The sequence below is a fragment of the Mesoplodon densirostris genome, chromosome 4, assembly GCF_025265405.1.
Source record: "Mesoplodon densirostris isolate mMesDen1 chromosome 4, mMesDen1 primary haplotype, whole genome shotgun sequence".
Classification (NCBI taxonomy): Eukaryota; Metazoa; Chordata; class Mammalia; order Artiodactyla; family Ziphiidae; genus Mesoplodon; species Mesoplodon densirostris.
The window spans coordinates 84009638-84022236 of record NC_082664.1 but is presented as its reverse complement, the minus strand read 5'-3'; the positions used below and the strand labels follow the sequence as shown (position 1 = coordinate 84022236).

At 45.0% G+C, this 12599-nt stretch overlaps 1 protein-coding gene across 1 annotated transcript in view; it reads left to right on the top strand.

Annotated features, from left to right (window-relative positions):
• The window catches only part of RASGRP1 (RAS guanyl releasing protein 1), a 79110-nt gene that overhangs the window by 46320 nt on the left and 20191 nt on the right, over positions 1 to 12599 (top strand). The window contains exons 4-9 of the mRNA XM_060098287.1: positions 1239 to 1301; positions 2245 to 2376; positions 4698 to 4851; positions 8149 to 8322; positions 9322 to 9438; positions 11732 to 12007. Of these exons, the coding sequence (XP_059954270.1) occupies positions 1239 to 1301; positions 2245 to 2376; positions 4698 to 4851; positions 8149 to 8322; positions 9322 to 9438; positions 11732 to 12007 (916 nt within the window). The remainder of the gene's footprint in view (positions 1 to 1238; positions 1302 to 2244; positions 2377 to 4697; positions 4852 to 8148; positions 8323 to 9321; positions 9439 to 11731; positions 12008 to 12599) is intronic.

Here is a 12599-nt window from a genome sequence, read left to right as displayed (position 1 = left end):
ATTAAAATTATAAGCAGTAAAACTAACATTACCTTAGATGTTCCAAAGCTATGCATAAACTTAGTAAGATTTGAATTTAAAATCACAAGTGTAAAGCCCTTAATTGTATATTCCAGATTGAAGTTTCAAGACTCTCATTCTAATATGCTCTTAAACATTACAGGTATATAAGATTTAAAAGGCATAGATCCCTTCCTAATAAAAAAATCAGTAATATGATTTGGACTGTTTTTTACTTTGCTATATTTAAGTCTGAGTTTTCCAAGGGTTAAAATATGCATAGCTACTGAAAGAAGACTGCACAGCCCCAGTTAATTGAGACATCTGCTGGCTGCTCAGTGGATTCCTCTCAGGGGCCCTGCTGAAATTCACGGAGCCCTGGATTGTGGTTAATTTGACATGGTTTTTAGAGGAGAAAGAGGGCAGTGTCTTGCGGGGCACACAGCTCACATAGCCTGATTCCTCAGTATGTTGATGGAAGAGGGTAGGACCACCCAGGTTCCTTACTGGATTGGATTTTGCATTTCTATGACCTTTACAGTAAACACTTATTCTTTCCATATGTCTTTAGAGATGCGTGAACTTGGTGGAACTTTGCTCTTCTTTCTTGTTCTTAGAATGGCATCATTCTCGTGGAATATTTCAAATGATATTGATCCTTAGTGTGCTCTCCAGTTGTATTTGGATCATTCACATGGCTTTTTCTGACTTGCTATTACAACCTGTAAGATCAATCTACTGACATTTTCTAGGCATATATTATCATTTTCCTATTATTGCCTTGATTATCATTACAATATATCTGAATATTTATTCCTTCCCTTTCTTCTAATTCAGTGCACAGATTTTTTGTCAGTTGCTGAAAAGATAAGAACAAGCTCTTCTTTTTAGCTTGTCTCCAGCATACTCCTAGTCTTGGACATGGGCAGAGGTCACTTGCCCCTTCTTTACTTCTTACAGGTCACCTGTGTGGGGGCATTGCTGTGCTGTTGACTTCCTACTTCTGTGGCCTTCTTCTATAAGCGACTTCAGCATGGGCTAAAGTCACCATCTTTGCCCTTCATAAGCATACAGCTGCACAGATTGAGTTGGTTTTATCCTATGGCTAGGGAGAGAAGAAACATTAAAAGAAACTATTTGCGAGGCTGGAGGAGGGTAGTTTTAGCAATACTTCCAAAGATGAAAAGTTGTTTGGTTTCTATAACAGAGGCTTCCATTTCCCTTAACCACAGCCATACCTATAAGGATGCCTTGGCAAAGAATTCACCAGGACTTTGCCTGAAGATCTGCTATTTTGTAAGGTAACATTTCTGCATGTATTGGGGACTTTGTGGAGTGGGGTGAAATGAAAGAGCCAGAAACTCTAGCTCTTTCCTTGTCCTCCCTGCCTTTCCCTTCCTGACCATCTGTACAACACCTCTGGACAGACCAGAAAGGGCAATTGTTAGTACTGGAAATTCCTCAAAGAGCATAGTCAGTTTTTTCTGATGTGCCTGAGCTTAATATTTTATACCAATGTTTTTGTCAACCGTACAGCATTTTGGTATCAAGTGACATAAGGGAAAGGTTATTTTGTTTGTTTTTATTCCCAAGTATAAAAGTAATGTAGCTCATGTTAGAGCACTTTGAAAATATGGAGAAGAATATAACTATAGTAATAATCACTTATATCCAACTACCTATTTTGGTATATTTCCCTTGTCTCTTTCCAAGTAGGTTTTTTAACATAGTAGAGATCAAAATACATACAAAGTTGTGTATCCTATACTTTTCACTTAACTTTAAATCATAGGAATCTTCTCTAGTCATTAAAAACTTTTTGTAAACATTATTTTTAATGGCCATATAATATCCTGAGGTATAACAAAGTGTAATTTACAGATGCATTGTCCAATCTTTGGACGTTTGGTTTGTCTGCCATTGTTTTATTTATCATTCTCTCTGATACACATGGCTGTGCCTAAATCTTTGCAGTGGCTTCTTTCATTATGATTCACCTCATCATAGCATAGCACTTAATATGTGGAGCGCAGAGTATTGTCAGTGGGTGGTTTTCTTCTCTTCCCCCCACCCCCACTCCAGCTCCTTATATTCTGTACAGAGAATATAGATTCTATATTCCCAGGAATATAGAACAAACCAGCCCCTGTCTTTTTCTGACTCCTTTTTGCGGGAAGAACCCACCACAGTGTGAGTCCTTGGCTTCAGTTTTGGCTTTTGTGTTTTTTAAATCCCACCGTGTAGGTATTGGATAACAGAATTCTGGATCATGTTTAAAATGGATGCCAGCTTGGCAAGCACTATGGAAGAGTTTCAGGAACTGGTGAAAGCTAACGGCGAGGAGCTGCACTGCCGCCTGATTGACACAACTCAAATGTGAGTGTTGTGGTTTTGACGCCTTTTTCGAAACCACCTCCCTCCTGTAATACAGCCCAGGCCGCTCAGCAAGGCTCTGCGTCCCGCTGTGACGTCTGCTCTACCCACCCCAAGAAGCCCTCAGGCAGGTTCAGATGGCCTCATGAAAGAGAAAAGCTTGACATGTAGCATCAAAGCAGAGAAGCCCCCTGGTGATAACGCTGTACGTGACTCATATCCAAGAGTAGGAAAAAAGAAGCCTCAGTGAAAAATCAGGTAGCCAGATATTGACTAAAATCTATATAAATTCCAAGAAACTGAAAGTGTGGTGACTAAATTGGTGCCTCTTCAGCAGCTAATGCCTGGAGGGCCCCTGCACTTATAAATGGGGAAGGGACTGCTGGAAAATGGATCGAGCAAAGGGTTTATAACATATTCGGTAGGCCAGAAAGTTCTACAAGAGACACTTAGACCTATGCAGAGATGGAAAGGATCTCAGGAATACTACATATTATTCCTTGGATTTCTTATTTATGAGATGGTCCCACTCTGGAAAAATGAATGCCTGTCCTAATCTGGGGAGAGGAGAGTACACTCATCATATGCTAAGGTTTTCACAATGTGGCCCCTTTGTTTTAGAATAATACAGATCCCTAGGACATAGAATTCTAGGACTGAAACATATTTTCAAGATGATTTTATCCAACGTCCTGGGAAACTGAGGCTCAGCAAGCCTTGCTTGTCTGGGGTCACACAGCTAGCTGAGTTAATGGCAGAGCAGAATCTGGACTGTGAGAGCCCTCAGTGCTCTGTGCCGTGGCCGTGTGGAAATGATTTCCAAATCACATGTCAGAGTCCCAGTTAAATCTACATAGCAGGTTGGACTCTCTGTACTTCTTTGCTTAGAATTATAATAACTTGAGAGGTAAAAGAAGGTTTTGCAGTAACAGTGTCTTCGTTTTTTAAATGCAGCACACAGGGCCCAGGGCAGTTCTCAAACCCTCATTTCCTTATCCCAATACTCCCCTAGCTGACCTTTCCTACCAATATTTTCCATGGTATATTCTTTAGGAATTAGTCAGTGGGATATTGCCTGACCAGTTATACTTGAGAAATAGAGAGTTGAACTTCCTTTTTGCAATGCATCTCAGAGTCTGTAATATGCTCTTTGGCTAAGGGGGCTGCAGAATTTGTAGCATTTCCCAAACTCATTTGACCACAGAACCCTTCTGTCAAGAGACAAGGTTCTCAGGAATACAGGTTTGGGAAACACAGATCTGCAACCTGCTACCTTTCTCTTTGCTTCCTTAGTGTAGGAAATTGAAACTGAATAAGAAACACATGGATTGATTACAAGAAAATGTGGGGGGCGGCTAACCCTAGGGTTAGCTAGGCTTCCTTGGTCATTTCAGTGGCTGAGGCCATTTGAGGAAAATGCCACAAGTCTGCCCAGAGTGACCACCTGTTCCTACACATGATTCCCCAGCATGGCATCTCCTCTCTGTGGTTCTCTGTGCTTTTCTGGCATGAAAACTGCCCCACTACCTTGAGATCTCCAACCACAGAGAGTCCCCATCACCCTCATGAGATGAGATGAGACACACAGAAGGCATGGAGAGAGCAGACCTGCCAGGGCTACACAGAGGAGCCAGGACACTGTGAACAATGCCCGAGACTCTGTCCTTCCCACAGACTTAAGACAAATGCATTTTACCCAGTTCCCATGGCACGTTCAGAAGGCTCAAGGAAAACCATCAAAGCTTCCTAGTCTCCCCCATAGGAAAAACTGATGTGGGGAAACTGTTAATGCATTGCTTTGACCAAGGAAAGTTAGGTAATGGTGCTTTGCTTAGTCTTGTGGGAAGCGTTGATGGATTTATTTGCATGTTAACACATATATATGGAATTTAAGAAAAAAAATGTCATGAAGAGCCTAGGGGTAAGACAGGAATAAAGAAACAGACCTACTAGAGAATGGACTTGAGGATATGGGGAGGGGGAAGGGTAAGCTGTGACAAAATGAGAGAGAGGCATGGACATATATACACTACCAAACGTAAAATAGATAGCTAGTGGGAAGCAGCCGCATGGCACAGGGAGATCAGCTCGGTGCTTTGTGACAACCTAGAGGGGTGGGATAGGGAGGGTGCGAGGGAGGGAGACACAAGAGGGAAGAGAGATGGGAACATATGTATATGTATAACTGATTCACTTTGTTATAAAGCAGAAACTAGCACACCATTGTAAAGCAATTATACTCCAGTAAAGATGTAAAAAAAAAAAAAGCAATTTTGATTTATTCTTTTTCCCTGTCTTCTCCCTTTCATTTTCACCCACAAAAGCAATGCCCGTGACTGGTCCAGGAAACTGACTCAAAGGATAAAATCGAACACCAGCAAGAAACGGAAAGTCTCCCTGCTCTTTGACCATCTGGAACCAGAAGAGCTCTCCGAGCACCTTACCTACCTGGAGTTCAAGTCCTTCCGGAGGATATCTGTATGTACCCAAGGGGCCGGAGAAAAGCTTCCCTGGGATATCTCTGAAAATAAGCAGAGGAATTCAATAGGCCATCCACCTCCTAACCCTAGAGGGCCCCTCAGCGCTGGTAGGCTTTCTCATCAGACTCTGTGTAGTTGGGGAAATCAGGGCACGCTGCCTTATTTTGTTGCTCCTGCTCTGCTGCACGCTCCCATCCTCCAAGCCCACCTCCCCCAGCCCACCACTCGCTCAAGTGGCAATACTGTGGGCACACATGGTACCCTGCACACGTGAGTGTACACACAGCATGCATGCACATACACACACATTTTTTTACTTCTGATAATCATTAGGCTTCCAGAAGTTTTTTTTTTAATTTTCCTCCAAAAAAATGAGGCTAAGTCCTGTAAGAGGACTTGAATTCATTCTAGAATAGGCTTTGGATGGCTGTGGGAAATCTCAAAATAAATCAGATGCTACTGGTCTAGCCCAGAATTTACCTAAACCCTTGATGTGGTGCTGACATGGCCCAGCAGTCACCCCTGATTCTAGAGAGAAACTGTGCTGACCCAAACCTTGCTCACTGAAACTCCATATGTGATACCAGAGAACACCAGTCCATACAATAGAACCTGCCAACAGACCATCACTGGCCGATACGATTTCCTGAGAAATGACTCCACTCAGCCCCCACCGCTATGGAAAGATACAGTTTTGAGCTTTGCTCTAAAAGTAGAGACTACCGAGTTGCTGGATGCATTTCTTAGATGCACCTGTTCCCTGCTGAGGTGATGGAGGCCCAGGGGTGGCTTGGACCAGGTCACATAGTTTATTAGAGTCAGAGCTGAGACCAGGATCACAAGCCTCTCTCTCAGTCACTCAGCACCAATTTATTGAGGCTGCTTGTGTTTGAAAGGAGAGCTGCAAACCAGGTTACAGGGGTTATTATAGCTTTTCTCCCATAACGTTGACAGCTTCCCTGTTTTCACACAGCTATTTTGCCAATCAGCCAGGAACCTCCCCGCCCCCTCCAGCCCAATTTGGAAATACGTCTCCAAGCATTCATCTGCACGGGGACCTCCAGTCTCCTCACTGGCTCCCCTCAGACAGAACCACAGGCCCCAGTTGGAATGCTCCCCCTGGGGGATTTCCATTGGGTGGTGCCTCTCCTGTCACGGGGGAAGGACACTGAAAAGAGCCATTTATCACAATGGAAATCTGAGCTGTACTGGGGCCCAGTTGGTAGGACTGCTCTGTCAGGCCTGTGGGATGTCTGCTCCCTGCCAGGGCTCGGATCAGTGGAGGTGGAAGGGAAGAGTCTGCAGAACAAGTCCTCTGCGCCAGTGCTCCCCCAGTGTCGGTGCAGGGTTCTAGCTGCAAATGAAGACATCAGCTTGAACCTTCATTTCTTTTGAATGTCACACCCGCCTCGTAGAAGAAGACTTTTGGGGGATCTTTGTGTTTTACCTACACAGTTCTAAACAGTTTTCCCCACGTAGGGTGGGAGGGAAATTTATCTCTGCTATGAATTGAGTGACATTTGGTATTTTCTGCTTATTATTATAATACTTTGGAAGGAGGAAGAATTATACTGAGATGATTCTTTTAAAAAACAAGTGGATTCAATATGTTACATTTAGAATGGGAGGGGTATATAAATGTATTCACTGGAATGAATCAGGGGAACTTTTTCTTAGAACCAGTAAGATTTGTGCTGTATATGTCTCTCTTAAGGAGTAGGTTTGGTCTACTCATATTTTTCCACCCATCAGCAAACACAGCACAGAAAAATGGGGCTCAGTTAATTTGCATTCATTTTATTCAGGTTATGAGATCTTCTCATCAGTGTATTACTAGTCAGGCAGGACTAAGGTATGTACACTGATAACAACCCCCTCAACCGTTCCCACCCAATCTCAGTGGCCTAACAAAGCAAAAGTTTATTTTTCACTCCTGCTACACGTCTGACCAGGGGCCTCTGCTGACCACAGGTGCTCAGAGCCTGGGTGTGGGAGCCTTCATCTTGACATGGATCTCCACGATCTCTGCAGCCTGGAAAGGCAACATAGCCAATCATTCACTGGCTCTTCTATCTCAAAAGTCGTCATGTCTATCAGCAACTCCTAAATATCTAAACATCTTTAGGGTATGAAATGATAGTGTGCTCAGCTTCCTAAAAGAATTTCCCTGAAAAGCATTCATTCCAATACAGTCCCAGCGAGAGGATTTTTCTTTATTTCTGGGATGTGCCTATTACTAATATAAACATCATTATTAAAACAGTTTCCTGGTTTCTGCAAAAAAAAAAAAAAAAAAAAAAAAAAGTCATCACATCACTTCCACTGACATTCTCCTGGCTAAAGTGTGTCATGTGGTCACACCTGATCTCAAAGGGCAGAGTTGAGAAGTGGAGAGCTGGAAAGAGCTGGGGAACAGCACTGAAAACTGCCATGGGAGCATTGGAGCACAGCAAGCTCTCCTCCCTCTGTTATACTATTTGAGCAGAAGGATTGTTTGTGACAGGGACACAGTAGCTACAGTCATGACCTATACAGTGATCTTCTGGGACATTTCCAGCTTCACATCTGCTGTTTGTTTCATTGTCAGCCATAGTGAATGCCATTGCCTAGGTGAATGGGAAGCTGTGGTCCCCAAATAATAGCTAACCAGTGTCATGTACCCCACTCGCTTCGCCCCTGCTCGAGTTGGCGAATAGAGGGAAATCCAAACAGGTCTGTTTGATCATGAGGTTAATTCTATCCTGTTAGCACCACCTCACACTTAAGTAGCACTTTGAAAAGTTAAAGTGCTTTCACAGGTTATCATGTTTGATCTTAGTAACAATTCCGTGTCCTAAATAGGACAGATGTTACCCCATTTTTTTTATCCCATTTTTAAGTTAAGAAAACAGCTAGGAGAGAGAGAAAAAGAGAGTGTGACAGTAGATTTTGTGAGATGATCTTTTTTTTTTCCCTTACCTTCAGCAACAGAGCTGGAACTAGTACTGAGGTTTTTCTTGTATACTGTATTCTTCAGAATTTAGAAAGGACACTGTCCCTATCTACTCAACATAATATTGGGTTAACTTGATTGTGTACACATCCATTTAGGCCTAATGGCGTTTGATGTAGAGGGACCATGCTGTGGGTAGAATAAGAAAGATGTCCTTCCTACCATCCTTGTCTGCAGGAGAGGAAAGCCAAGAGCTCCTCTGTCCCTTAGCAGATTCTAGCCATCAACTCAGCAGAGGTAATATGCCCCTCGGGTCTCCCAGAATACCGGAGTGGCAGTCCTGATGAGTTTCTTTTTCCCCAGTTCTCCGATTATCAGAATTACCTCGTGAATAGCTGCGTGAAGGAGAACCCTACCATGGAGCGGTCCATTGCCCTGTGTAACGGCATCTCCCAGTGGGTACAACTGATGGTTCTCAGCCGGCCCACCCCCCAGCTCCGAGCTGAAGTCTTCATCAAGTTCATCCAGGTGGCCCAGGTGAGTGACTGGATTAAGACTAGGCCTGGGCTAAGAGGTAAATTATCCCCTCTTCCCCCAGCCTAGTCTATCCATTAGAGCTGCTTTCTCATCATGAACGTCCTGGTGGGGTTTGTGCACCTTTACCTGTCCCCAGATCTAGATATGGTGACTCTTCTACATCCCACACAAGGGCAGTATGGAGAGGGCCCTACAGGTCATCTTCAAGGTCAGGATATGGTTAGATCTGTTTAGATCTTTAACATTTTTCAGAAGATGCTTACCAGCCTATATTGTTTTACCAAATATGGCCCACATGGCAAAGGAAAGGCCAATTTCAGGTTTTAGTGGAGCTGGACCAGCCTGATTTAGGTCTGTGAGCCCATGTTGTGTTGAATGGCTGGGTTTAGTGTTTGAGGGGCAGAGTTTAGGCATCTGATAAGAGAAAAGCAGATACTGTGAACACATATTTGAAATTTCACAGAGATTCTAGCATCTCTGTCCCAGTTACTGTCCTATATAGGCACTGGCGTTGCCCTCAGAAATAAAAGTCTGGTTACTTTGGAGTGAAGGATGTAAAGGATTATGCTGAACGATATATTTTTTTAGCTCTAGATGTTCTAGACCAGGTGTGGTACATGGACCACCTGCTCTGATGTTAGCTAAAGGTACATTAAAAGCACAGATCCCTAAGCTCAACCCCAGATCCGGAGAATCAGAACATCTGCACTTGGGTCCAGAAATCTTTGTGTTAAACAAGTACTTTGGGTGTTAGAAGCCACTGCTGTAGAGGGTGGTCCACAGACCAGCTGAAACTAAAGGAGGAAGACATGACGCTTTGCTAGATTTGGGACCTCCTGGTCTGGAATTAAGCCTTAGGAAAGAAATGGACAGAAAATTGCAATACCTGATGGCTAGCCTTTGGCCAGAATTAGGAAGACTCATAACACAGAGATGAGAGGCAGAATCTAAGCTCCCATGTAACTGACATGTACAGTGACTCTATTTTCTGTGTCACAGAAGCTCCACCAACTACAGAACTTCAATACGTTGATGGCTGTGATAGGAGGGCTCTGTCACAGCTCAATCTCCAGGCTCAAGGAGACAAGTTCACATGTCCCGCATGAAATCAATAAGGTCAGTGTTCCTGTCTCCTCCCGGGCCCCTTAGCAGCATTCCTAGGACCAGTCAGCGTTTCCTCCTTGAGGGGCAGCCCAGAGAGCATTTCCGAACCACACCATCCCTTTTCAACCAGGCAAAATACCAAGGAAGCAACCCCTAAGAAAACCCACAGGACAGGAATGGGGATGTCACAGATTTGAGGGTGACTGTGACTCAGTGTGGCCGCAGTGTTACTGCACCCATTCCCGCTGGTGATTTGAAACAATGTGTGTGTCTTTCCCATGTTCGTATGCCACTGAGTATCCGGAGTCACCATCTTTAGTAAGAACTCACTTGCTCTAGCAAGGAAGAGTGGTTCAGTGACCATAGTTCAGTCTGCATGTCAAGTGAGGTTATTTAGTGACACATCAGAAACCTAGCTAGCTGGAACCCTTGGAGAGTGACATTATGGAGAGCTGAATTTTCCCAGATAGTTGGAAATGAGCTTTTCAGGTACCATTTTTTAATTGATGGTATTTTATTGAGGAACATTTTTCTTAAGTGTCCTATGCACTTTCCTACGTTATTAATTAGATTTTATAGAAAGGACTTTAATCCTTTATACCTACGGCTGTTATCACACGTGTAAACCATGTGTGATATAGTACAGATATAAATGCAGCTACTTATGGTATGGGTTTGATAACAGCTGCTCTGGGTATTTCATCTCATTTGGCCTCCCTTACTAAACTCAAACCCCGGTCCCCCCATGAGCTCTCTTCTTAGGGAGAGATGTCTGAGCCTTGTTGCCACATCCGTTTTCCCAGGTGTTCAGCCTCCTTTCGGAAGGCGTCTTACTAATCATCCTTGCTCTGACAATGCTGGAGTCTGGGGACACCGCTGCACCCCCACCTCCCAGTGGTCTGGTCACCTTCTAATTCCCTGATAGTGCTGACTGGGAGAAGGCAGAACAACTGAAGCTGCCTGTGTCTCAGAGGGAGAGAATCACAGAATTTAAAGTGCCTTCGTGTCATTTCGTTTACAAGATGTAGCTTGCAGCTCTGCAGCTTGGGGTCCCCCCCATAGCAGTGCTTCCTGTCTGTAGCTGCTTGACCTTCAGGGTGGTCTGCATAGTGAATTCCTAAGTCCAGAATTAAAGCTAGTGTCCTGCAGTAGTTTATGTCACCTTCCAAGGGGAACAAAAATACCTCTGTCATCTTTGCTGCTAGTCTCTCATCGTGTGAGCATTTCCCACACTCCACACTCACGCGCCCTGTTTCCTAGAGGTGTGTGAGGAGGCTCTCTTGGCAGCCATGTGGCTGCTGGGGACTGACTCCCAGACCTCAAGCTCTTCATCGGGAGAAAGGATACTTCTTTAGGCCACGATTTTATTGCAGGAATTTCCGGCACAGTGTTTAAAATGGTTGTTTTGTGTTGTGACGTGACTGGCAGGCAGTCTCTCCTTCCTGTCTTTGCTTCTGAGAAGGCTGGTCACCACACGTGGGGGTGGGGCTCTGTGAACTGCGTGCTGACTTAAAGCAGGCGCGCTGGAAGAACAGCAGACCTGGCTGTGCCCTTGTTGTGCTGGGAGTGGCCACGCACCCTCTGGCCGCGGCAGAGCACAGGCTCTAATGCAGAGCCCCCCACGGCCTCTGCCTCGTCTCTCAGGTCCGTTTCTGGGAATTGGTCTAGTCTGTTCAGTCTCCCTATCCAGGGTTTCGGTCCGTGAGTGGAATGTCACCTGCTTCCTAGGCATAGGCCCGTCTTGAGACTCACCGAGCCAAGGCCCACAGAGCGCAGCATAAGGAATAACAACACGCGACAGGTGACCGAAGCACCACGCTGGAAACACATGCTTCCCCGTGCCAGCTGCGTGGGCAGCACACTTGAAGTGTTATGCGGTGCAGTGTCTTTGGAATCATTCAGAAGACACTAGGGAAGGGGACTGCGTGGCTTGGGGTGGAGGACAGAGAGACACTTACTATGCACTGTATACTCTTGTACTTTTTAAATCTTTTTTATCATGTGCTTATTTATTTTTTTAAAGAACAATTTTAGCATAAAAATGGTAAATAAAACCTCATCTAGAATTTTCCAGTTATGTAGTAAAGCACACCTTGCGTTTTCTAAATCTATTCTGCGATGTTTGACATCAGCTGGAGTTTTAACTGGGGAGTCAGAATCTACACCTTTAGATGGACCACCCCCTGCCTGACAAATCAGGGACGGGGTGAAATTACGGTAGGAGCTGAGAGTAAAAGGCGGCCGCTGCAAAAATGCAGCCTGCCTGGATGGTACCTGTGACTGGCTCTCTTCCTCTGCTTTGTAGGTTCTGGGTGAGATGACCGAGCTGCTGTCCTCCTGCAGAAACTATGACAACTACCGGCGTGCCTACGGGGAGTGCACCCACTTCAAGATCCCCATCCTGGGGGTACACCTCAAGGACCTCATCTCCCTGTATGAAGCCATGCCCGACTATCTGGAGGAGGGGAAGGTGAATGTCCACAAGCTGCTGGCCCTTTACAATCATATCAACGAACTGGTCCAGCTCCAAGAGGTGGCTCCACCCCTGGAGGCCAACAAGGACCTGGTGCATCTGCTGACGGTGAGGCTCCATAGGAGACAAATCACTGAGTGCTACCGTATCAAAGATCAGCTCAGTTAAGCCTCACAAGAACTCTGTGACGTGGATACTATCATTACCTCCATTTTATGGATGGGGATTCTGAGGCACAAAGACGTAACTTGCCAGAAGCCACACATTATTAAGCAGCGGATCCTGGGCTCAGACCTGGGTGGTGGGACTCCAGGGCTGTGCTCTTAAGCACCATGCCCTTTGGACCTCTAGGAGTGTTCCCCTCCCCCTACAAAAGCCAGTCCTAAGCTCTCTGGGAGGAGCTGATAGCAAATCAGGATACAAGGCTTGGTAAGAGATTGGAGACAGTGGGTTTTCATTTAAAAAAAGGACAAGGCATTGAGTTAAAAAAAAAAAAAATAGGTTCATTATTTGGGTCCTGCTACCACTGGCTTGGATCCCAGAGACATTTAAGCCAAGGGCAGGCGAACACTTGTAGTGATGCGGGAGACCAGGATTTGCACTTTGGGTGCGGGGTGAGATCAGATGAACTCCGTTCCAGACCTGTGATTCTATAGTTCACCAGCTGTGTGACTGACTGTGGGCACATAACTCTAACTCT